The sequence below is a fragment of the Stegodyphus dumicola genome, chromosome 1 (assembly GCF_044657685.1).
Source record: "Stegodyphus dumicola isolate Sdum_Otavi_A_Nest chromosome 1, ASM4465768v1".
Classification (NCBI taxonomy): Eukaryota; Metazoa; Arthropoda; class Arachnida; order Araneae; family Eresidae; genus Stegodyphus; species Stegodyphus dumicola.
In genome coordinates, this window is record NC_140768.1 from 143,415,700 (window position 1) to 143,438,037 (window position 22,338).

General features: G+C 36.7%; 1 protein-coding gene across 4 annotated transcripts in view; it reads left to right on the top strand.

Annotated features, from left to right (window-relative positions):
* LOC118203715 (uncharacterized) overlaps positions 1-22,338 on the top strand; it is a 234,507-nt gene that overhangs the window by 132,994 nt on the left and 79,175 nt on the right. For all 4 annotated transcript variants that reach the window (XM_085821500.1, XM_085821502.1, XM_085821505.1 and 1 more), the window contains 4 exons: positions 2,451-2,558; positions 2,654-2,752; positions 3,800-3,907; positions 4,013-4,120. In XM_085821500.1, coding sequence (XP_085677626.1) covers positions 2,451-2,558; positions 2,654-2,752; positions 3,800-3,907; positions 4,013-4,120 — 423 coding nt within the window. The remainder of the gene's footprint in view (positions 1-2,450; positions 2,559-2,653; positions 2,753-3,799; positions 3,908-4,012; positions 4,121-22,338) is intronic.

Below are 22,338 nucleotides of genomic sequence, written 5' to 3' on the forward strand. Positions count from 1 at the left end.
GTAGTGAACGCGTACCAGACTGATTGCATTAAATTTATTGTACCCCTTGGGCATCTAATTTTCATCAGCGAGAAAACCTAGGATAAAAAATGTTTCAAATGGTTTTACAAGAATAATGCCTTTACGTTAACTGCACAGCTCTGTTCCAGTTTTGAAGAGACTCAATCAAAACTAAAAGAGCGTTCCTTGGCGAGACCCAGGGTCTTCTCTTCCACCAAACCACTAGACAGAACTTGCAACTCACCAATATTTAAAGTTCTTTCATGCAGTACAAACATATAACAACTCTTATAGAAACCAAGCCTTCTACAAAAGACAGTAGAATATTAAAATGTATGGCAAACGTATGGCTCATTTACACTAGTGAAGGTCTGAATTCAGGAAATGTGCGCAAAACTGTATAACGGACATAGTTTCATATGCTCAGAAAACATTTACCTATTGAAATTCTGGATGGCATCGTCATCCAGCTTGTGTATTTATTTTTGTAATAAATGCATAGATACTCGATTTAATCTCGAAACTACAGTGCTTTTACTTCCTTGCACGAAGTAAAAAGGAAGTATTGTAATTGTGAAAAATTTCGGGTATCATATTTCAAGGAAAATATGCATTTTGACCGCTATCAAATGCTATTTAACGATGTTTTTGCGTGACATGTGTACGTAAGGACAGAATAAAGGACCCTTTTACCCCAAAAAAATTATAAAACTGATTTAAAATGAATTCTGAAGAGAATTTTTCGTGGCGTCTGTGCGTACGTACGTATGTATATATGTATCTTGCACAAAACGATTGGCTTCAGAACGTTGAAAGATTGTATATAAGACTGCTACACTGACTACCAATAAGTATTTGGACACCTGTGATAGAAAAGAAAAACTAACTTTATTCAAAATCAATATTTGGTAGAGCCTCCACGAGAGATAATTACAGCGTGGACCCTCCAGGACATACTTTTCACAAGTCTTTGTATGACAGCTAGTGGTATTTTCTTCCACTTGGCTTGGAGAAGACATGGAAGTTTCTTCGCCGATTTTGCACGGGTAGTGCACCCCTGAATTCGGCGATGCAACTCGTCTCAAAGGTTCTCGATAGGGTTCAGGTCTGGACTCTGGGCAGGCCAGTCCATTAGATGAACTCCATTGGCACCATACCAAGCCTTGGTTAACGTCGAAACATGACAACTGGCATTGTCGTCCTGAAAGTAACAGGAGTCCAACCCGTAAAACTGCCACAACATAGGAAGCACATTGTCATCCAAAATAGTGCAGTAGGCATCGGAGTTGAGCTTACCATGAATGGGGACCAAGGGTCCCAGCCCATACCAGGAGAAACACCCCCAGACCATAATTCCACCTCCGCCGAACTTGACTGCTGGCACAATGCATTCTGGCAGGAGACGTTCTCCAGATTGACGCCAGACCCAGACCCTGCCATCCGAACGGTAAAGGGTGAACCTTGATTCATCACTCCAAATAACCCGTTTCCACTGATCTACGTTCCAATTTCGATGTGCTTTGCACCACATTAACCGAGCAGCGCGGTTGGACTTTGTGATCAAAGGCTTATGGGCAGCAGCACGACTGTGATAACCAAGCAGATGTGCTTCCTTACGGATGGTATTCATTGAAACTCTCGGATGCCTGTTAAAACTCCTCGCGGATGAGGGCCATCGGTTGGGTGCGGTTCTTCCAAATTTCTCTGGACAGCACTCATCGGTCTCTATCTCCCAGTTTCGTTGGTCTGCCGACTCTGGGCACATTACGACAATCACCGATGAAATGCAAGAAAAAATTCGTATAATTTAGTATTCCGTACAAAGAAGTCATGTGGTGTACACATCATATTTTTTCTTTTAGCGAAGCATAATGTTCTAACGCATTTCTTGACCTCAAAATTTTATAGTGCGCATTCTAGAAACTCCCTTCATTTCCGATTGCGACGTATTTCGTCATCACTGCACACACACAATTAGGGGATTTTCGCAAATTAGAAGATTCGATCTTTTTTCTGCGACAATCGTTATTGTAGTTATTATGCAAATGGTAGGGAGGAATGGCCTTGATATGCCTGTCCGTAAGGACTGTAGAATAAATGACTCTTTAGAGATCACATCATTACCTGCTTGTCACATTCCCGAGTAAAATTCGCAGGAAACTCTTTATGCACGTGAAATCCTCAACGTGATTGGATAAAAGTAGTTAAGTTTAAATATCTTCTAATAAATTCAGAATTTATGTTTTGTTCACATACCTTTGTACGTCAAATCACTGTAAAATTGAAGAAAAGTGCATAGTAAGCCACTGTAAACAGTTTTATAAATGGCTAGATTCTTTCACTGGAAAACATTTTGCCTGGAACCGGCCACAATATTTAGTTTTATTATAATGACTAGTAAAATGTGTGTTATGATTTAAAACGTAAGATTTCTCCTGGTTTATTTACAGAGCTCTGTGACCCAAATCCTTGCAAAAACGGCGGAACGTGTAAGATGAAACAGGGGAAAGAGATTTGTGTGTGTCCAGAGATTCTCATTGGAAAACACTGCGAAACAAGTGAGTTTAGTTTCTCCCTTTTTCATACATCGAAATGTGCATTATACAATGAAATATAAGATTTCTAAATGATTTTTAAATCTGGTTTTTTACAGATCTAAATCATTGCAAAAACGGAGGAACATTTGTAGAGAAAGACGGAGAGGAGTCTTGTGAGTGTCCAGATAATTTTATTGGAGAACAATGCGAGACAGGTGAGTTCAGGTTCTATTTTGACTGCATGTCAGAAGGCATCGTGTCCCCGTTTAGTTTTTCACCACTACAAACGTTCTGGAGACGCCAACAAAATTCACCGGATTCACGGAAACGATGCTTTTTGTTTTCTTCTACATGTCTTCGCAGAGAGAACAGCAAAAATCCGGGAATTTCAGCCTTTCCTTTACATCATACAAGAATTTTTTTTTCCTTTACCTAATATTTATTTTTTTAAAATTGAAAGCACATCCAAGTTTTAAAGAGTAGTGAATGCGTACCAGACTGATTGAATTGACCATGTTAAATTTATTCTACTTCTTAGGCAACTAATTTCCATCAACGAGAAAAATCTTCTGACTATTTGCTTTGGAGAGTTGTCCATATTACGTGGAACAATGGTTGCTAGAGCGTACTCCGAAGAGAGGCTAGACTTCTATTTTCCACCCCCAATTCTGAGCGGGAGCACCCCGGGGCGGGGGATCCGGGGGTCTCCCACTCCTCTGTTGTAGAATGTTGGTATTTCAAATTAATATTTCCATATATTATATAACTTGAAATAAACTGTGCATTGAATAAGGGAAACTGTAGAAAAGGGCGGCTCAAAATTTATCATGTTTTGTGTTCATTTAAGGTGCATAATTCTCAAAATATTTTAACTGATTACTTATGAAAAATCCATGTAGTCATATTTTAAAATAACGTCATAGTGAAATAAAAAAAATTTCCATGTTTAGTGTGTTAGATACCACTACTATTTCACATTATTTTATTTATTGTATCAAAATTATATCTGGTTACCAGGTTTAATAAACGGAGCGGCACCATAATATCATTGCATAAAATTTCACAGTTATGTGAGCTCCGATGACGTTTTCGGATTTAACATTGATCTTGAATAAGGCTTTAATGAAAACGCGTGTTACCTACGCTATCGAGAAAGATGGAAACGGAACGCTTTTTAAAAAGCGTCATGTGGGAAAGCTTAAAAGGGAACATGTGCGTTATTCTTTGAAATATAAGATTTAGAAGATGCGTTTTGTTCACAGAACTATGCATCCAGAATCCTTGCAGAAATGGAGGAACATGTATGGTCAACGACCGAAAGGAGTTTTGTAAGTGCCCAAGCTCTTTTATTGGAAAAAATTGCGAGACAGGTAAGTTTAGTTTTTCACTCTGAACTCACATCAGAAAATGAAATTACATTTTTAAATATATTATTTATCATCCATTAAAAATCATTATTGTTATTTTGTTCACAGAACTTTGTGCTCCAAATCCTTGCAGAAACGGAGGAACTTGTGCAGTGAAAGATGGAGAAGAATTTTGCAAATGCCCAGAGACTTTTATTGGAAACACTTGTGAAACAGGTGAGTGCTGTTTCGTTCCTTGAACAAGGTTCAAAATGTGACTTATTTCGGAATTGTAGAACTTAACAGATTTTGGTTTTCTAATTACATGAGTCTGGTCTTAATTTTGTAATGATTTTGTCAGTTCCTAATTAATATTTCCGTGAAAATTTTATAATGTAAGGATATATTTGATAAGGTTGGGGCTACTAGTTGGAGCTCTTATGCGTTAGACCTTCTACTTTCAAGCCAAGTATAGTCATAATGAGCAAGGAATTAGTTTCTGTAAGTTGCAAATTTTATACATTCGTTTTTACTGAGAGGTTCAGAGTATTTTGTATACTTCCTCCGTTTTCCATGTTTTGTAGACTAAATTAATTGTAAATTAGTCATGCTCGTATAGTAACTATTCTTTTATAAATGAGTCTCACCACTTTAGAGTTTTGTTGTATTTTATATTCCGAGATTCGTTATGGTGAAGAAGATATCAGAATGTCTGCGGAAAATTTGATTGATGATCCCCTGAAATAAAGCTGCTGCGTTAAAATTAGGTTTTTGGCTATCGGTAATCTTTAATGCTGGTTGTGAAGTTACGACATTTTAAATATCAAGCATAACTTAGAGAAGTTATTATTACTATAACGTCAAAACGTAGCTTCTCTCCCTCTCAAAAATGAAGGTGAACATAAAAAATATTATATTTATTTGGGCTAATTAAAATCATTATAATTTTCCTTTTTTTCTTTTTTTAAAATGTAAGTAATTTAGTTGGCTAGCGTACATATATATATATATATATATAATTTTCTGGCAGAGTATAATAAATAACTGTCTTTGTACTCTTATAAATAATAATGATTATTATAATTATTGAGTTATTATTTTATTTCTCTTATTGTATAATTGTTAATATATTATCACTATAATTATAATAATTACACTGTAAGAAACAATTGCTGTAATTATTTAATTATCAATATATTGTTAGTAGTTTTATTATTGTATGTTTTTAATACATTAAAATTATAATTAATTATAATAAAAATCTAGTTATAATTAACATAATAAATAATTAATACTTTGTAGATATTAGGTATTTTCGAAGCAAGAGAGATTAAAAAAATGAACAATGCGCTCATCAGGACTTGAACCACGGACCTATCCAATACGCGTCGAGCGTGCTGACCACTACACCACGAAGGCATGAGAAATACTTTATATACTCTCCCTTTTAAAGGGCGATTGGAGATTTGGGGACCCAATAGCCAAATCCTGGTGGTGGAGAATCATCATCCCCCACATTTTTTAGTTCGGGCGCCACTGTAGAAAGATTAGGTTATTTCGATGCAGTAGAGACGAATCATGAGCAATGCCCTCGCCGGGACTCGAACCGCGGACCTCTCGAATACGCTTCGAGAGTGCTGAGCACTACACCACGAAGGCAGGTGAAGAAGGCGGGAGAAATACCTTATATCTTTAAAAATAATATTTATGCCAAAGAATAAAATTCCGTGATTTTTAGTGGTATAATTTTTAACAGAAGCAATACACTGCTGGACAAAATTAAGATATAGAATACATTTTTCCTAAATATGTCGAGAAATACTGGATATAAATGAATGAAATTAGGTACGGATATAGCTTATTGTATGACAATAATATGCATAAAACAACAATGAAAATGCTATTCACTAGGATTTGCGGCCAAAAGTCCAAAGTTATTAAAACTTGCGGTTGAAAGATGGCACTGTAAATGAGACTAGTATGGTGTGTGATCACTTCTGACAGATAGACAGCATACACAACGAGTAGCCATGCTGTTAACAGCAGAGTTGAGGAGTGCCTGAGGAAGTCGCAGGCACTCCTCCGCCAAAGCATTTTCTACACTTGAATGGTTCTGGAGAGTTGGCTTATTGCAATAGCTCTCCGAAGAGCATCCAAAGCATGTTCAGTATGATTCGATTTGTTGAATCTCCTCTCTTTCTGGATTGGCATCAACCAGGTGGGTCCTACGTGGTCGTGCATTGTCGTCCATAAAAATGAACTCAGGGCAAATAGCACCCATGTAAAGTCGTACATAGAGCTCTAGGCATTCACGGAATCAATGTCAAACAAATGGAGCGTTTTACATGATCCCTGTCCAGACCATCACTCCTCCACTACTATATTTGTCCCTTTCGATGATGTAGCTGGGATGGTATCGAGTCCCAGGCTCCCTCCATATCATTAATCGCCGAAAATCAGGTCGTAGAGTGAATCTGAACATTAGCAATCTCAGCACTGAAGAGAACATTAGCCCACTGAAGCTGTGTCTAGTGTTGATGTTGTATGTGCTATAGTAAACGATCTGTTTTGTGGGAGGGAAGGAGTGGAATACACATAGCGAGCTTACTGGCATACAGTCATATCTCATGGAGCCTTCTGCAACTGTCTTCTTCCTTGAAACTCATGTTCCTGTGGCAGTAGCGAGATCACGAGACAGTTGTGTGGCTGCAGAGGTCTTTTGAAGCTTGGCTGAAAGTACCAAATAACGGTCGTTATTGGTCGTTGTGGCTCTCGGGTGACCTTTCTCTGGTCTTCTGGACTTCGTCCCGTTGTTTTTAAACTGATCTCACAAATTAAAGATGACACCTGGTTTACATCCAGTTCTCTTGCGAGCTGATCTTAGGAATACCATGCCTCAATTCTACCAACGATTCTCCATCTCATACCTTCGTCTAGGCGATGATGTGTATTTACTTCACCTATAAAACAGCAGCAACAACAAAATTCTTCAAGATAACAAAAGTCACTAATGTCCTGCAGAACGGAATAAGCTGAGCCGCTGGACAGAGAATTTTACACCATCTTCTGGCGTAGCGCCGTCTACAGGAATACCTAAACTCGCGCACAGTGATATTATATGACAACAAGGTTTTGTGCGTTATTTTAGGATAAATGTAGGGAAATGTTTTGCCTCTCTTAATTTTGTCCACCAGTGTATGTACACCGCGCAAAAAAGTGGGGCAGTTCTATATCTACCGTTTCATTGGGCCGATTGGACAAAAATTCAGCTTCCGTTTTTCATGTCCCGAAAGCGCGACTCAAGATATGTATTAGATTTATATATAGCATTGTTCTAATATAGGTGTTTTGACACAAAATCGGACTTTTTCTGAAATGACATGCCAATTTTTTCCATATTTCAATTCTACAACTCAAAATATGTTAAACTGCCAAGTTTTGTAAAAATCGCATGAGTAGTTTTTAATAAATTAACTCTCAAAAGTTTATCTCCTCAATGTTAATGGAATTTGGTATATACTTATTAATGTCTCTTTTTTTATTAAACTTTTTACTTTTCCTTTCACATTTCGAAATTTAGGTACATTCCAAAGAAAATTCGCCTCTTTTTTACGATTATTTTTCTAAATTTGTATTTTTAAATAATTCTTATCAATTTTTCGATAAACGATTTTAATTATAATCTATAAAAGTTTTACCATCATCTTAAAGTAGACGTATTTCTAAGCATACCTGCAAAAAATTAGAGTTTTTTATTCAAAATTTCCGAAGATATACGTGAATTTACGTATTGGCGCGTTTTGAAGTTTAGCATACTTGTTGAAAGCGATAATCACATCAAATGTAGTTTAAGCACCTTGCTAAAATTATTTGAAAGTAGGAATGATGTGATTTTTTACCGCTGTAAAAAGGGGAAAGGATAATAGCTTTCCATATATTAAGAAGTTCTACAAGTGAATTATTCTTGGCTCAGAGAGAAAAAATACGCCAAGATAAATTTTTGAATTTCTCCGTAACTTTCCAACTAAATTTTACAAAATTTAATATTTAGACACAATTTGAGTCGTAGAATCAAATTGTGAAAAAACAATTGGCATGTTATTTCAGAAAAAGTCCTATTTTGTGTGAAAATAGAAATATTAGAACAATATGCTATATATAAATCTAATATATATCGTAAGTCGCGCTTTCGAGAAATGGAAAACGCACTTTGAATTTCATCAACCGGCCCAGTCGAACAGGAGGTACAGGAAAGGTCAATTTTTTTCCACGCATTGTTCATTTAAAATGAATATATTATTTTGAAAGTTGTGCTTCAGTATCATTAATTTTCTGTTAACGAATTAGATACTTAGCATCTATATCTGCGAATATCGTAGCCGGTACGAAAAGCATCTAAAAATAGGATACTCAAACGGGCATTCTCTTCCTCATCAGAAAATATCTTCTTTCCGGTGAACAAGGACTTTATGTGACTCCTCTTGCACGCGGTTCTGTTATTAACACTCATCTTGGACGATGCTTGGACCCAGATTTTGGCAGAATGAAAATCTACGCTGCACTAGCAATGTTCAAAGTATATTAAGTTGGCAGCAATAATGTATGCTTTCTTCTCTATTCTATCTTTGGCTTTGGATATTTAAGTGGGATTCTAGTCACAAACATTATCAGGTCCTTCCGTGCAAGAATAAATTTAATTCAAAATTTTTGTTATGCAATTATTTTCCTACTAATAGCTTACGTACATACAAGCAGTGAAGAAGTAAGTAATTAAACGTATGGTTAAAATAGAATATCGCTAATAGTATCATATATTGCCTTTGAGTATATGATAAGCTTTATAAACATTTCATAAATTTAAATAAATTAAAAGGTATAGTTTTACAAATACCGCATACATGCATCTTTAGAGGCAGTAGGATTTTTGCTCCCCTCCCCCTCGATGAAATTACTGGCCTTACAGACGCCTTAAGGAAGTCTTTTTGGAGTGTTTCGTTAAGCTAACATATCTTTATCATCTGTTTCGTATGAAGAATGTTATCCTAAAAGAGCTACTGCCCTGCTTTTCACCGGTGAATTCAGCTGCAGTTATAAGTCAATTGCAGATAGTATAAGGTATTTCTGTATGCCTGTGTGGTGTAATGGTCAGCACACTCGGCGCGTATTCGAGAGGTCCAAAGTTGGAGTCCCGGCGAGGTCATTGCTTATTTTTCCTGACTCCTGCATCAAAATAACCTAATGTCTCTACAGTGGCGCCCGAACTAAAAGGGTGGTAAATGATTATTCTCCACTACCAGGAATTGGCCACTGGGTTCCCTAATCCCCAGCCGCCCTTTAAAAGGGGGAGTGTATAAGGTATTTCTCTCACCTTCTTGCATGCCTTCGTGGTACAATAGTCAGCACACTCGGCGCGTATTCGAGAGGTTCAACGTTCGAGTCCCGGCGAGGCCACTGCACATTTCAATTACCTGATTAAAAAATCTAATACCTCTACAGTGGAGCCTGAACTAAAAATGGTGGTAGATTACTAAAAATGATGATTCTCACCACCAGGATTTGCTGAGTAGGTCCCCTAATCCCTAGTCGCCCTTTAAAAGGGAGAGTATATGTGGTATTTCTTCCTTATTTTTGTATGCCTTCGTGGTATAATGGTCAGGTGGATAACATCATACGTACTCTGGCACCAAGAAAAGCTCCAGGTCCGGATGGAATTGATAATATCATCATTAGAGAGATACACCGGGAATTTCCAAAACTATTCCTTGCGGTCATTTCAGCTTGCTGGAAACATCAGAACTTTCCTAAAAATATGAAGTTGGCAGAAGTGGCGTTATTCCTAAAATCAGGCAAAACTCCGGCAGAACCTTCATCTTACAAGCCAGTCTGTCTACTGCCAGCGCTCGGTAAGGTATTGGAAAAAGTAATTCTTTACAGACTGGACTTCTTCCTGCAAAGGAACAACGCTCTGCATCCCAACCAATATGGATTCCGAATGGGCAACTCAACTGAGCATGCCATAAAAGAATTAGTAGCCACTATCAAACAGAACAAGGATAAAAATTTTCACTCACTGGCAATAGCTATTGACATCAAGGGAGCCTTTGACTCCCTTTGGTGGACATACGTAATAAATTTGCTGCACAACATGGCCTGCCCAGCAGCCATTATTACCATCCTTCGCTCGTACCTTCAAGATCGAAGTGTATAAGTAACATCAGACAGCGGTATTTATGTCAAAAATGTCTTTAGAAGGTGCCCACAAAGGTCATGCCTTGGACCAACACTGTGGAATATAGTGGCAAACACGACATTTCGTCAGTTCGAGAGCGTAGAATACGCTCGAATCATAGCCTATGCGGACGATTTTATGCTTGTTGTGGCAGGAAGAAGTAACCTCGAAATGAGATCTCAATACTGTCTTGATCTGTTCTCCCAATGGGCCAGAGAACATAAGCTTCAGATTTCGGCAGAGAAAACTAAACTTTACTCATAGGACGCAGCAGGCAGCTAAGACGCAACCCAAGCATTAAACTCCATGGGATACCGGTAAAATGTTTCCCTCCCCAATTGAAATATCTTGGGCTATTACTCGACAACAGACTTTCTTGGATGCCACATGTCAGGAATCTTAAGACTCGAATCAGCATCCTAAGCAACAACATGAGACGCATGACTTCGCATAAAAGGGGTATCTCATCTAAGCTACTAAAAATTTGGCGTAGAACCATTACAGAAAGAGTAATAAGTTACGGAGCAGCAATTTGGTGTGGCGAACTTACCTCTCATATGAAACGATCCCTGCTCTCTATTCAGAGATAGCAGCTACTTCAAGTATGCAGGGCCTACTAGCCCTACAGCAACTGGCACTAATCAACACTAGCCCTACAACAACTGGCAGGAATTCCTCCCCTAGATTTGATAGTAGAAAGGCAGGCAGCTATCGTAAGGGTTACCAGGCTGGGTCAAACTTCAACACTCTGGGGTCATAGTTATCACCACTCGGACTACGAGGAGCAAAACAACTGCAATAACTTTCATCCAGCAGCTTTTAATCTCTCCGACGGTATCAGCATAAACGATCAACCAATTCAGAGGAACAGTAATAACCTTTTCCCAGATGGCTCCAAAACTGAGAACGGCACGGGTAGCGCTTTCTGTAGACTGGAAAATGGCGTTGTAACATTCGAGTGGAAAAGGAAACTAGGCTTGAACAACTCGGTATACCAAGCAGAGCTTCTAGCTATCAGTGCTGCAATTAGATATGCGAACACATGTCAACAGGAGAAGTTCTCCATAGTCAGTGATTCGGCATCAAGGCTTGCGGCTATCGCAAGTCAAAACAGCCGGAGTCCGTTGGTATACCGAATTCAGAAACAGCTTCTGACAATGCCTTTTTCTCAAAGACCCACTTTAAAATGAGGTCCCGCTCACACAGGGATTCAAGGCAATGAAGCCGCTTACCTACTGGCCAAGCAGGCAGCCAACTGCACGGATATATTAGAAAGACCAACTAAACTTCCTTGGTCTCATATTAAGCGAACAACTTTGACAAGTCTGTTACAAAATTGGCAAAGTAGATGGACAGAGGCAGAGGTAGGACGAAGGACATTTCGCTTACTGCCAAAAGTTAACATGGAAATAAAGACCCACTGTGCTAGCCTAACACAGTTCTTGAGAGGTCATGGACCATTCCCAGTATACCTGAACAGATTCAGACTTAGGGATACTCCTTTCTGCGAATGCAGAGATGAAGGCGACACGGACCATTATTACTTCCATTGTGTACATACAAGAACCTGGCACTTGAAGAAACCAGCGGACTTTGCCTGGGCAATGGACGTCTAACACACTCAAAAACAGAATGGCCCTTTATAAAATAGAGAAAATCTCAAGACACTGCCTAAGCAGAAACAACCATGAATAATATTATGTTTCAAATGTTCAGAACTTAAAGCAGATAACCAGAATAATGCTTAGTGCCTGCAGTTATCAATATGTAAAAACTGTTATTACTATGTAATATTCAACCTTGTTACATGGAGTCTTCCCCGCCGTGATGGTATGTAATTCCGTTTGGTTCATGTCCGTGGTCGGAAGCTATCATAGCAGTGCACTCACTCACTCAAGAGGTCCGAGATTCAAGTCCCGTCGAGGGTATTGCTCATTTTTCCTGTCTCCTGCATCAAAATAACCTAAAGTCTCTACAACAGAAGTGAGCTGAATTTATCTTTTCTGTGACGAGATCAGAACCTTTCGTTCACTGAATTTAAAGAGCTCTTTTTACGACTCACCGCTCATTAGTAATAACCTTAATGAGTAAAATCGAGAACCGGAGCGGTGAGCGAGGATGGAACGAAAAACGGAAAGAATCGAACGAACAATGGGATTGAAAGTATCGACTCAATCGAAAGGCTTACTTTGCCAGGACTTGTGTTTCTCTTGATTTGCTTTGGGAAAATGATGTGTCCTGAATAGGAACAGGGAGCTTACTCAAGCTATGTTCAACAATGTGTGGAGTAGACAACACAAGCAGGAAGGGTATACGAAATCCTTTATTTTCAATACTTTACAGGTACAGCCCAAACTTCGGGATACAGAGACCAACCACTTATGGTCTGAACGTAAGAATATAAAACTACTAACTAAAAATCTAATTAAAAGCTAACTTTGAATTAGTATACAAATGCCTAGCACTAAGACTGGCCTTTATTTAAAAGGGTACGTATGTAGTACGCCGAGCTGCTGAAACTACAATACGTTTACAAATATCAAGAGGGCTAAACCTCTGGCCTTAAAGGCAACCAGCAACCGAGTGAAAACTCGTGAAACTGCACTGGCAACCGGCTTGCTTCCTAAATCTCCTTCTCTCTCTCTCTTGGTCAAAAACCCACAACTTAAATACTTGGGTGTTAGCAAGACAATTTGCATAAACAATTTAAAGGGATTTAATTCTGGCCGGAAGTAGAAAATAAGAAGTGATAGTACAGTTTTAAAATAAATAAACGTTAGTAAAACTTAGGATCCTTACAACTTCCCGAACTGATTTATTTCACCCGTAATTTTGAGATTATTTAAAACTTTCTTTCTACACAGGTTTAGGAATAAAATTCTGGGACCAAAAACAAGTTTCAAAGATTTGGGAAATAGCAAAAATTAAACTTACGTTTAATACGGGATTATAAAAATTCCTTTCTCTCCTAAAATTGGAATCTAACTTTTCTGGCCCGCTTCCAACAAGAACTCTCGTCGGGTTAAAACTAAAAAAGCTACCGCTCTTTTTTATCAAATCAAAGTTCGCTTGCTCAGTAATGTGAAGCCACTCTTTCCACAAGTTCGTGAGCGAGTATAACATCTCTAGTTGTAGAGACCATTAGGTTTTCGAGAAATAAATTAAAAAATTCAACTGCGGTCTTACCGGGTTTCGAATCAAGAATTTTTCAGTTACTAGCTGGATGTTCTAACTACTTACATCTCGAAAGCAAGCATAAAAGAGTGCAAAAATTCCTTTCCTTCTCCTCCTCCTGGGCCATACTACTGGGTCATATTTTATGCATGCTCGATGGGATTCAAACGCTCTAATGATCTCTGAGTTTATCCGTATGAATCAATATTTTCTGTTCTGGCTACTGGTTGGCAATGCGTATAAATTTATAATTTATGAATAATTGAAAGTTATAATCCATGAAAGAATCGTGTGAGCATATTGAGAAAACTGTGATCTTTATACAAACATTGCGCTCATAGTTCCGCAAAACAAAATGCAGCAGCCAGTAGTATTCCCTGCCTAAACTAGTATAATCACAGCCTTTGTATACGTGCATTTCGTAAAGGCTGTGATATGGAGCTTCAAATATTCTCCAATCTAATAATCAGGAATCAATATCCTTGATTCATCCGTTAAGAGTGCACTCCCCTATTGCTATAAAATAGGTGTCGCCATACCGCGGCTGGAGAGTCTCTTATACAAATAAAATATATGCATGAGATATGATACACTAAAATTACTCAGTAGCCAAAATAAATTAATTAATTTACTTCAATTATTAATATAATTAATTATTTCCTTTTTAAAAGTTATTAGTAAACTTAAGCTGATCAATGTCTAACCGTTATAATTTTATTTGGTTTATCATTAGTTAAGAAACTTAATAATGGTATTCAAACAAAATAAATAAAAATGAAGGTATTATATTCATTCTACTATTGCTGTAAAGAAAGTCTGTAAAAGTTAGATTTGCTTGTGGATAATTACTTTACACATGGATGGATAGATGCTTTGCAGGAAGGTATGCCGAATTTGTGAATCATTATAGTAATTTAGTAGAAAAACCAAATCTGGGTGGCCTGTGAGCAGAAGCGAAAATACGCGTAATGCATCAGAAACATTTACTATCATATAGAATTTCGTACAAGTGAAACACGGTTTAGAAGCTCATTGGACGTTTTAATTAATTAGAAATTTATGGCAACTGGAAACTTTGGGAATTTCTAACAAATCTGATGACAGTCACAGATTAGAAGACTATATTACCTTCAGAAAATTTCCAAAATCTGTGAAATTAGAGGACAACAGGTATACAGCTTGCTTGCCGTGGATCAAGTATGCAAGAGAATTACGGAATAATTTTAAGGTAGCAAAAGAAAATCATTCGAAGCGCTGTGTTGAAGCTTTAAAAATTAGAAGTTTCGTGAGCATTGCAAAGTTGTGATAGATCAACCTTTACAAAAAAGGCATCGCTGAAGAATAGGACTATTTAAAGAACAAAAGAAGAGTACTCTTTACCGCATCGTACTTTAATTATAATAAACAAAGACACCTCAAAACTGAGCGTTGTCTTCGATGCATCATCACAAGCTGAAGACATACTGCCCTTTAATGACTGTTTAGAATCAGACATTTCTTTCTACTTGAAACTTGTTTCGCTACTTTAATATTATGTAAATAGGGCCTTGTGATTTTGGAAGATCTAGTTGCAGCACTCTATTTGTGCTGAATTTCAACAGGCGGCTCTTACTAAAGTGAAGTTCAGGCATTCCTGCTATAGGCTGCAGTTAAGGTGATCTCGAGACCAGTTAAACGTCTCTGTCTTTAAGCGTCTAAGCGTCTCTGTCTTTAATCGTCTCTGTGCGAAGATGTCTTTGGGGCACAAATCGTTGGTAGTCTTAGATAAAAGGGTTGTGATATAATTGACTAGTATATAACCGTCTGTAAGCAGTTTGGGGACATCAGATCTTCTTGTCGACTCTGCGCAGTCGAAAATACTTTGCCTGTGGCATCGGAATTGCAGTCACAGAAAGTTGTCATTTTAAGCGGTTGGGATTTGCACGTTCTAGTTCTCTTATAGTTGCCTTTCATTAGTAATACTTTCACAATTGCAAATAATGGAAAGATTGCTATTTAGACGTTAGGCTGTTTTTGAATGGCACTGAATTCTCGCTCTGTTGCCTTCTTTCACCTAGCGACATTCAGATCATATCTACTCATTTTTCAAAATGTGTTTTTTTTCCATTATTCCATAAATCAAAAATAGAAGCTCTGAACCAAATAAGCCATTTTTATACTTAACACATTTCCTTGTTATATGTTGCTGGTGTGAAATTTTTTTTTCTGTGTGCCAGTTTCTGTACGCGAATTTTTGCTCATTTCTCTTAACGAATATGCTATTTTTTCTGTAAGAAAGGTGGAGTACTAAATACAGATGTGTCATCCGTTCTCGAACTCATTCAAAGAGCAAGTTTACTTCAATGAGCGAGTTAACGGCAATTCCTAAAAAAGAGCGATTTTTCTTTCAGAATTCACACACCGTGATCTGTTGTTAGAGACAGAAAATGTCAATTCCCATTTCAGGGGAAAAAAGAATGTTTATCCTCCTATATTTAAAAATGAGTTCAAAATTTTTTAATCTTAAAACTTTAGAATTTTCGTGTTAATTCCATGTAGAAATGAGGTTTTAGATAATCTCAGAACTACGGTCAAAAGAAATAAGTCTAGGGAGTGAATCAATTCTTTCTTCCCACTGCTTGTTTGACTTTTTTTCCGCTCTTCGCTCCATTCTCGCAGACCGTCCTAGATTTATTTTCCGTTCTCAATCTTATTCGTTAAGGCTATTGCTATTGAGAGGTGAATCATAAAAATACTGATGCTGAACGCTTCTGATCTGATCCCACAAAAGATCAATTTTGATCACCACTAAACAAGGATAACGCACTAAGGATAACGCAACTGCTTTGGCACAGCATCTCACGGAACACGGAGCTTTTACCGGCACAGTAAACTGGTAAAACTAGTGAAATCTCGATCATCTTTGTTTTTAACTGCCAGTGTACCAACCAGGTACATCTGAATAAATCTGTAGCCACCAACTTACACATTTCAGCCCAAACTACTGTAATAGCACTGTGGCCACCAAGAAAGATTTCCGAGGATTTATCCTTTATAAATATATGGATTATTAATAGTGTATAACGCATTTCAGTTAAATACGAATAAAATGTAAATAATCAATTAGATAATCATTTCAAGTGCATTACATGCAGACTGTGTAACGTAGCTATGTAATGATACTAATGTATTTGTAAGCCTATCTATAAAATGTATCGTAATATAGTGTAATGTATTTTGCAGTAATTTACAAAACAGACTATCTTCTTAGTAGAACATAAATTTTATTTCTAGTTCTCGGTGATAGACAAATTTTATACAATTCTTAAGTGGCAAAATTTTAATACTACTCCTAGCTGTAAATCTTCAGAATACTAAATCTTTTTAAAACAATATCTCTCGTTGCTGAGTAACGGTTTGATATAAATATGGCGTTGCCACTTCAACAATAATTATATTTATTTATTAAATAACAAGATATTACAACCTCTCCCCCCTCCAGATAAACTTTAATTTATATTTTTATGAATTATAGTTTACAGTTTTTAAAACAATAATATCAGCACAACACAGAATTAAAATACAAGCATTTATAGGAGAATTAAACAAGAAATAACATAACATACACTGAAGAAGAGAGGAAGAAACAAAATATTTCTTTTATCTATATAGAGAAAGAAATTATTTAATCAGGCCAAGGAGTACGACTTAATGCGTCTACATTTTTATGGTTTTTACCACTTCGATGAACGATCGTGTAATTGTAGGGTTGTAGTACAAGTGCCCATCTCATAAATCGTGGATTTAGACTCACATTATTTTTGAGCCAAACTAAGGGATTATGATCGGTCATGATGAAGAATTTAGTATGCCCGTCTAAATAACATTAAAGTTTCTTTACAGCAAATATTATGGCGGCGCATTCCTTTTCTGTGGTATAGTACTTTTTTTCAGTTTCTGTAAACTTCTTACTGAGGTATAATACTGGATGTTCATTGTCTCGTTCATCTTTTTGAGCTAAAATGACACCCATACCAGAGTTTGACGCATCAGTTTGCAAAATAAACTCCTTATTGAAATCAGGTGCATGTAGTATAGGCCTTCGAGACAGTTTCTCCTTTAGCTCTTCAAATGCTTTTGTGCACTCTTCTGTCCAATTTATTTTCCCTTTCTTTAAGTTTCCTTTCAAAGTTTCTGTTAAAGGTGCTGCGATAGATGAGAACATGGGAATGTAATGATTATAATATCCCGCTAATCCTAAAAATGCTCTGACTTGACTTTTTGTGGATGGCACTGGAAAATCAAGGATAGCTTTTACTTTCACTTCACTTGGCATTCTTATACCACGACCTACAATATGTCCTATATATTTTACTCTATCTTGAGCAAATTTACATTTTATTGGTTTAATAGTTAAACCAGCGTCCTTTATTTTAGACAAAACGGCTGTCAGGTGACTTAGATGTTCTTCCCAGGTGTTTGAAAAGATTGACACGTCATCTAAATATGGAACAGCAAAGTTTTCACAACCGTGAAGGATTTCGGCCATCATTTTATTAAATGAAAATGGTGCATTTTTAAGTCCGAAAGGCATCCGTAGAGGTCTAAATGTGCTAAAACTTGTAACAAAAGTGGCTAATCTTTGAGCATTAGGTGTTAAAGGTATTTGCCAGTATCCCTTTGTTAAATCCAAAAGAGTTATATATTTTGCGCCTGCTACCGTTTCTACTCGTTGTTCGATGTTAGGCAAGGGGAAGAATTGTGTTTTAGTCAATTTATTCAATTTTCTATAGTCAATACAAGGTCTTGGATCCCTCCCTGCTACTTCTACTAAAATCATAGGAGAAGTGTAATCTGAATCTCCTATTTCAATTATTTTATGCTGAAGCATTTTATCGATTTCTGTTTTTAATATATCCATTTGTCTAGGAGACATTCTGTATGGTTTACAGTGGATTGGGGTGTTTTCTGTCAATTTAATATCATGCGTTATTAAATGAGTTTTTCCAGGTTTATTAGAAAAGATTTTTAAAAACTTCAGCAGCATATCATGCAATTCTTGAATCTGTTGTTCATTTAGCTTATCACTTAAGGAGCTGTTTTCTTTGATGTCCTCAAAATCGAACAATGTTGGTTCAGAGTCAATTGTTGGGAAATTTTCCTCCATATCATCAATTTCAGACTGATCTTCTGTAATCATAAGGTTAACCGATTCTGCTCGTCTATGATAGGGTTTTAGCATGTTAACATGGTAGACTTGGTTAAAGTCATTTTTTTCTTCGAAACTCACAACATAATTAGTTTCGGATAATTTCTTCTCAACCTTCCCAGGACCTTTCCATTCAACTGCTAGTCTGTTTGGTTTATTCGTTGATACAACTAATACTAAATCCCCTTCAGAGAATTCTCTTTTTATAGCTTTACGATCGTACCACACCTTTCTTTTGGTTTGCATTTCCAGCATTTTATCTGTAGCCAGCTCTTTGCATCTTTTTAACCGATTTATCAATTGAAAAACGTATTCAACAACATTATTTCCTTCGTCTTCAGGATTCATCCATTGTTCATATAATAATGTTACAGGTGTTCTAAGATTTCGATCATATACTAATTCTGCAGGTGTAAATCCCGTACTCTCGTGCGTTATTGTTCTTAAAGCAATAAAGCTGCGGGAACTTGCTTCTCCCACTCAGGGGCTGCTTCGATACATAAAACTTTTAAAATTCGTTTGATTGTTCGGTGAAATCTTTCAACAGGGTTGCTCTGCGGCTGGTGTACTCAGCTTCTAGTTATTTTTATTCCAAATTTTTCTACAAATTCTATGGCTAGATTGCTCATAAAAGAGGTACCTTGATCAGTTTGTATTTCTTTCGGGAAACCCATTCTACTAAATATTTGTAACCTGGCTTCAATTACTGACGTTGTGCCAATATTAGGAACAGGTACAGCATCCGGATATTTTGAAGCTAAACAAATAGCTGTAATTAAATATCTATTGCCATTCGGTGTTATTGGTAAAGGACCGCATGCGCCAAAGTTAATTTTTGAAAATACTTCTGCAATAATTGGTACTAAAGTCAAAGGTGCTTTGGCTTTATCATTAGATTTTCCCACTCTTTGACATGGATCGCAAGTTTTAACATACTCTTCTATTTCTTTATAGCAATTAGGCCAGTAAAAGTATCTTGTTAATCTATCTTTAGTTTTCACGACGCCTAAATGTCCAGATGTGCTATCATGACATAATGACTTTATTTGATCCCTATATTTTTCAGGAATAACAATTAATTCCCTTTCATTTCCATTTTTATCTATTTTCCTTTTCACCAACAATCCATTTTCTTTTACTTTAAAATCATTTATCTTGCTGGAATTTTCATTTTTAGCTTCGTTAAGCAATGACGCTAGATCTCTGCTTTGATGCTGAGATTCAATTAATTCCTTTGAATTAACATTAATCACTTTCTTAAGTTCCTTGTCTTTCTTATCAGCTTGAGAGAAATATCTTCGTCAGTTTCAATAAACTTCAGTTCTTCTAGTTTCTCCATTTCAATTTCTCTGCTTCGATCATCTTCATGAGATCTTTTTACTTGAGATCGTGTCAAAACTACATTTATTTTTTCTAAATTTAAGAATGATTTATTTTTGAACAATTGTTCCGTTTTGTTACCCAATACATATCTGCCTGGATCATTTGTAACAACAGCTTCCTTTGTCTTTATATGACCAAGTTCGCAATTAATTTCAACTTCCGCTAACGGTAGACACACTAAATGGTCATTTAAAAGATATTGTACCCAGACATGTTCTCCAGTCATTTTTGCGTTATCTATGTATTTCCGAGAAATAACATCAACAGTGGCTCCTGTGTCTCGAAGAATAGGCATTTCATGCCCATTAACTAAACCGTTAATTGTATATGTCTCTAACAAATCATCATTCGAAGATACGCAATTTATCTTTTCATTTGGTTTTAAGCGAGGACACTGAGGCTTAAAATGTTCGTATGATCCACACTCGAAACAACGTGGTCGATACCTTTTGTCATATAAATTTTCTTGGTTCTTGTTTTGAAATTGACTTCTTTGTCGGTGATCTTTCTGGTATTTTGAATCGTCCCATTTATCAGAATGCTTAAAATCAGGCGTATGCTCTATTTTGTTCACAAAATTATCATAACGCGGTTTAAATGATCCTTTGTTAATTTTCTCAGTCTGATTGACAGAAAATTATTATAACGCGGTTTTATTGTTTTCCTCACATCTTCAAAACCTTCAATTTTCTTAACTATTTCAGTAAAATGTTCTTTGAAATCAGGAGAGGTACGCTTTTTTATTTGATCAACCAGCATGAGATCTTTTAGCTGTTCAAAAGTTTTAATGTTTAATCCGTTAAGCCATCCTTCTAAATAATTCTTTAATTCATAGTAGGTATCATACCAAGAACTTTCAGTAGATTTTTGGTGTTTATTAAATAGTTGTCGAAATTTTTCTGCACTTAATTTAAATCGTTGTAACAGTAAAGTTTTTACATATTCATACTTTTTCGCGTCCTCTTCTGGTTCTCTAGCAATAAGCTGAACAATGTCGGGAGGCAGCAATGAAATAAGTTGAGTCACTTGATTTTCAGCAGGTATATTCATTATTTTAGCTTGACGCTCAAATAACACCAGAAATAAACTTATTTCATCTTCTTTAGGGTTAAAACGTGGCATGACATCGTGAATTCTGATTTTTAAAGGCTGCTCAGGTAACTGCGTAGTTTCTGCCGGCTGTGCTGTGGCAGCCATTGCTTCCAGCTGAAGTTTCTATAGCTCAAAGGCTCTAATTCGCTCTTCTCTTTCAAGCTCTTCTTTTCTTTCTTCTCTTTCGCGTTCCCTTTCTCTTTCTTCTCTTTCTCGTTCCTTTTCTCTTTCTTCTCTTTCGCGTTCTTCTCTTCTTTCTCTTTCTTCTCTTTCGCGTTCCTTTTCTCTTTCTTCTCTTTCGCATTCTTCTTTTCGTTCCCTTTCTTCTCTAATTGCAGCCAGTAGTTCTCGAGTAAACTCCTCATCATAATCGGGACTTTCAGTAATCAGTTTATGCAACTGAGCAATCTTAAATTCAGGTGTCACGGTTAAACCTAACTCTTCTGCTAGTACTTTTAAATCCTGTTTTTTACTCCTAGCTAAGAATGACATGTTGACACAAGTTACTTTTAATAGGCTTCCTTTTGAAATTCAATCTAAAAGCTCGTACTTGTATTAAAAATATATAATTTCTGGCGAGATTTAATTTCTCGAATACGAAATCCACACTAACCAATTGGAGAGAATTATTTAAACAACTTTGCCAGGTTGGCACAAAATAATTTAATACTACGTCGGGTTGACGTTTTAACTCACTATTCACAAGCCTCGTTAGTTATAACTATATAAACACCTTTGCCAGTTAGGCAATACAATGGAATTTTACCAACGTCTGTTTGACGATTTTACTATCTATCTCCACGCCTGGTTGGCGATAACAAAAACAATTTTTGCCAGTTTGGCAATACAACTTTTAGAATATACAATCTGTAATACGTCGGGATGACGTTACTATCTACCACACGCCTGGACGGCGAGAACTTAGACTTTGCCAATTCTGCAGTATAATCAATTCACTCTACGTCAGTTTGACGTTATTACTATTTTCACGCGCCTGCTTGGCAACAAATTCAAAAACTCAGCAAGCAGTTTTATATATATATATATATATATATAAATGCCGGGATGGCTTACACATATCAATTATCAACATAAAATTTCAATACAAATAAAGGCTAAATCGCAGAATAGGCTGCATCAGTCTATGCTATGTTTACTTCTCTTATGCTTGGACACGCCTTTTTATGACGTAATATTGATTACGCCCATGTCCGACTAGAGTTGGCTGTGGGTTACGCCTCTTCTTCAAAACAAGTTATAAGTATGCTATAGCTTCGTATTTAAAGAAAACTTAAATTATATTTTAACTGAGTTGAAATGGTAGATTTATAATGTTCTGTGCGAGATTTTTTAAATTATAAATCTACTTTTGTGTGTTGTGTGGTATTG